At 28.7% G+C, this 2935-nt stretch overlaps 1 protein-coding gene across 1 annotated transcript; it reads left to right on the top strand.

Moving 5' to 3' along the window:
• Positions 1–1268: 1268 nt before the first annotated feature.
• LOC130718924 (heavy metal-associated isoprenylated plant protein 16-like) lies at positions 1269–2236 on the top strand. The gene is made up of 3 exons (XM_057569609.1): positions 1269–1274; positions 1390–1465; positions 1870–2236. The coding sequence occupies exons 1-3, from the start codon at positions 1269–1271 to the stop codon at positions 2217–2219; spliced, it is 432 nt and encodes a 143-aa protein (XP_057425592.1). The 3' UTR covers positions 2220–2236.
• Positions 2237–2935: the final 699 nt, after the last annotated feature.

Raw genomic sequence — 2935 nt, 5'->3', positions numbered from 1 at the left:
ATTCAACTTTGGTCATAGTTATTTTACTCCGTTATTCTTTTTCAAGTAATTTCTACTAATATATAATAGATCAAATATTATATTTAAAGAATTTTTTCAACGAATACACACATATTATAGTTAATGGTAAATACCTATAGAGCGCCACTTTTTTATTTAAAGACAACATTTTCTTAATTATTTTGTAATAAATATTATTTTATTATAATTAATTTTAACTCTCAATATTTTTTTGTGTATCAAGATATTACATAGTTTTATTTTAACTTTCTCCCCTTCAATTTATGATTGATAATTAATATTATAACATTTTTTAATTAATACTTATAAATATTTTTTTTATAAGTAACTGAAATTTATAATTAATAGTTAATACAATTAAAAAAACGGGAGTTTTTTATTATTTAATATATTTTCTATTTTTACTATTTAATATATAGTACAACCATATGATTTAATGTAGTTTTTTTTATAGTTGATGATTGTTTTCTTGAAATAAAGAAATAATAAATGGGTAATGTAAAAAAAAAACTCAAAATTTAGTTTATAATTTTATTATTTAGTATAGGTAGCTAAATTAATCTTTATATTTAATTTATTTAATAAAAAATTATTACATAATTTAATTCAAAGGTTACATTATATTGGCATGTGTAAAGTCAAAAAATAAAAAGATTGACATGTTTCAAAAGTTACATTATATTGAATGTTAAATAGAAATTTAATTTGGTTAACTTCATTGTTTAATGTATTTAATACTTAGCTCAAATGAGCTTTACATATATATATATAGATTACATCACATATACACTCCTCAAGTGGGTTATCAGGTAAGCTTTTAAACTTATAAGAACACTCCATTTAACTAACAGGACTTTGGTCGTTTCTCCAAACAGATTCAAATCAAAGGAATAAACCTAGAAAAGTACAGAATTCAAATCCAAATTAGTACTTAATTAAAACACAAGGTCAAGATTGCCAAAAAGAGATCACATCTCTATTAATTTCCTTCAATTACTGATAACAATCCCTGGTTAAATATATTTCCAACACAATATTTTAACGGTAGGTAAACGACACCTACTCTCCCATCATAAATGTGAAATGGAAGAAAACTTTAAAAAGGTGAAGTTAATTAACTGAAAATATAAAAATAAGTAAATTTCCATGGCGTGTGGAAAGGTGCGCATCACTTATATAAGGATACACTAGCTAGCAAGCTTCTCCACCGCCAAGCATAAATATTCTGCAGTTTCTAATATTCAAAGATGAAGGTGAGATGATCACTTTTAATTCTTTTTGAAAGGAGATTGCAAATGATTCAATTAGAAATTACTATATCATCTATGTTTTCAATATAATAGGCTCTTCACTAGTTTGTTTCCGTAGAAAATAGTTATCGAGGTGCACATGAACGATGACAAATGCAGAAGCAAAGCACTGAAAATTGCTGCAGCTTTTCAAGGTGAATAATGTATATTCATTATTTCAAATTAAATTATCGATCTATGAACTAACCCGTAACTTATTTGTAAGAGTAATTATTATTAGGTAAAATATTTATTTTATGGACGTATAATCGATATACACTTTAGCTCATCAATGGTAGTGGCGGTTAAAAATGCATGTTAGTCGTCCTTGTATAGATTGCAATTCAATTGTATGTTCGCTCGTCATAAACGTACCTGAGCATCATTTTTGTACGTATTTCCAATACCATGTTTGATATTTTTTTTGGGTAAGCACCATGTTTGATATCATGCTATCATGCTCTAGAATATTTCCGATTAGAAACTCTACGTCTTAGTTTTTTTGAGTAAATGCATCTTGAGTCGTGCTCATGATAATTTTGCACTTCTACATGTGTAGGTGTGAATTCAATGTCATTAGAAGGCGAAAGCAGAGATCAACTAGTCGTGACAGGAGATATCGATTCTGTTTCCTTGACAAATAAATTGAGGAAAAAGTTCAGCTATGCAACCCTTTTAGGTGTTGGAGACATGGAGGATTCCAACAATAAGGGTGGCGATGCCGGAGGGACAAAGGAAAATGTAACAATTGAGGATTCCAACAATAAAGGTGGCAATATCGGAGGGACAGAGGAAAATGTAACAACTTCAACGGAAAACATATCCATACCTTATTCTTATGCAAACTATCCTCCCCCCTTGTTCCACGTGGTTTATGATCCATACCCATCTAGTTGTTCCATCCTCTAGAAGGATCGAAATCTTCTTTTCCCGTTTGATGTCAACAATTCTCTATTTCACTAATAAAATTGTGTCATATCATTTAAAAATCATACACACATATGATTATAATTTCTATATATAATGTACAAATGTGTTGTATAATTCAGTTTTGGTCTAACTTTTTATTCAATAAATTAAAAGACCTTGATATAATGTATATATCTTTACGCCACACCATTTTTTTGCTTTTAGAAACACATTTTTTAAAATTCATATCATGGAGATGAGGGGGCAAGGGTAGCTCACTAGCTAAGGGAATGAATGGATTTGCAGGATGAAGGGTCAGGGCTCGAATCCTGGCGAAGGAATTAATTTACTAACAATTAACAACTAACATTGACCTATAAAAAAAGGGTTGTCTAAATGACCCATGATGAAGTTTGGGTTAAATAACTCATCATCCAATCACATTAGAAATAAATGAGTTAGAAATAAATTAATAAATAAAATATAAAAATTCCAACTCACTTATCTTCAATGTGATTGGATGATGGGTTATTTAACCCAAACTTCATCATGAGTCATTTAGACAACCCATAAAAAAAATCATGGAGATGAAAATTCATGGGTGACAATTCTAAACACTACTCAGATTCCAAGGTTCAAATTGCAATAATTTCACCTAATTTTCTTTTTAAGACAAGGAAGATGCTTGAAAAATCCAATTATAATAATTGAGCTAG

The sequence above is a fragment of the Lotus japonicus genome, chromosome 1, assembly GCF_012489685.1.
Source record: "Lotus japonicus ecotype B-129 chromosome 1, LjGifu_v1.2".
Lineage (NCBI taxonomy): Eukaryota > Viridiplantae > Streptophyta > Magnoliopsida > Fabales > Fabaceae > Lotus > Lotus japonicus.
The sequence above is the reverse complement of the archived record's forward strand: the minus strand, read 5'-3'. Positions and strand labels throughout refer to the sequence as shown.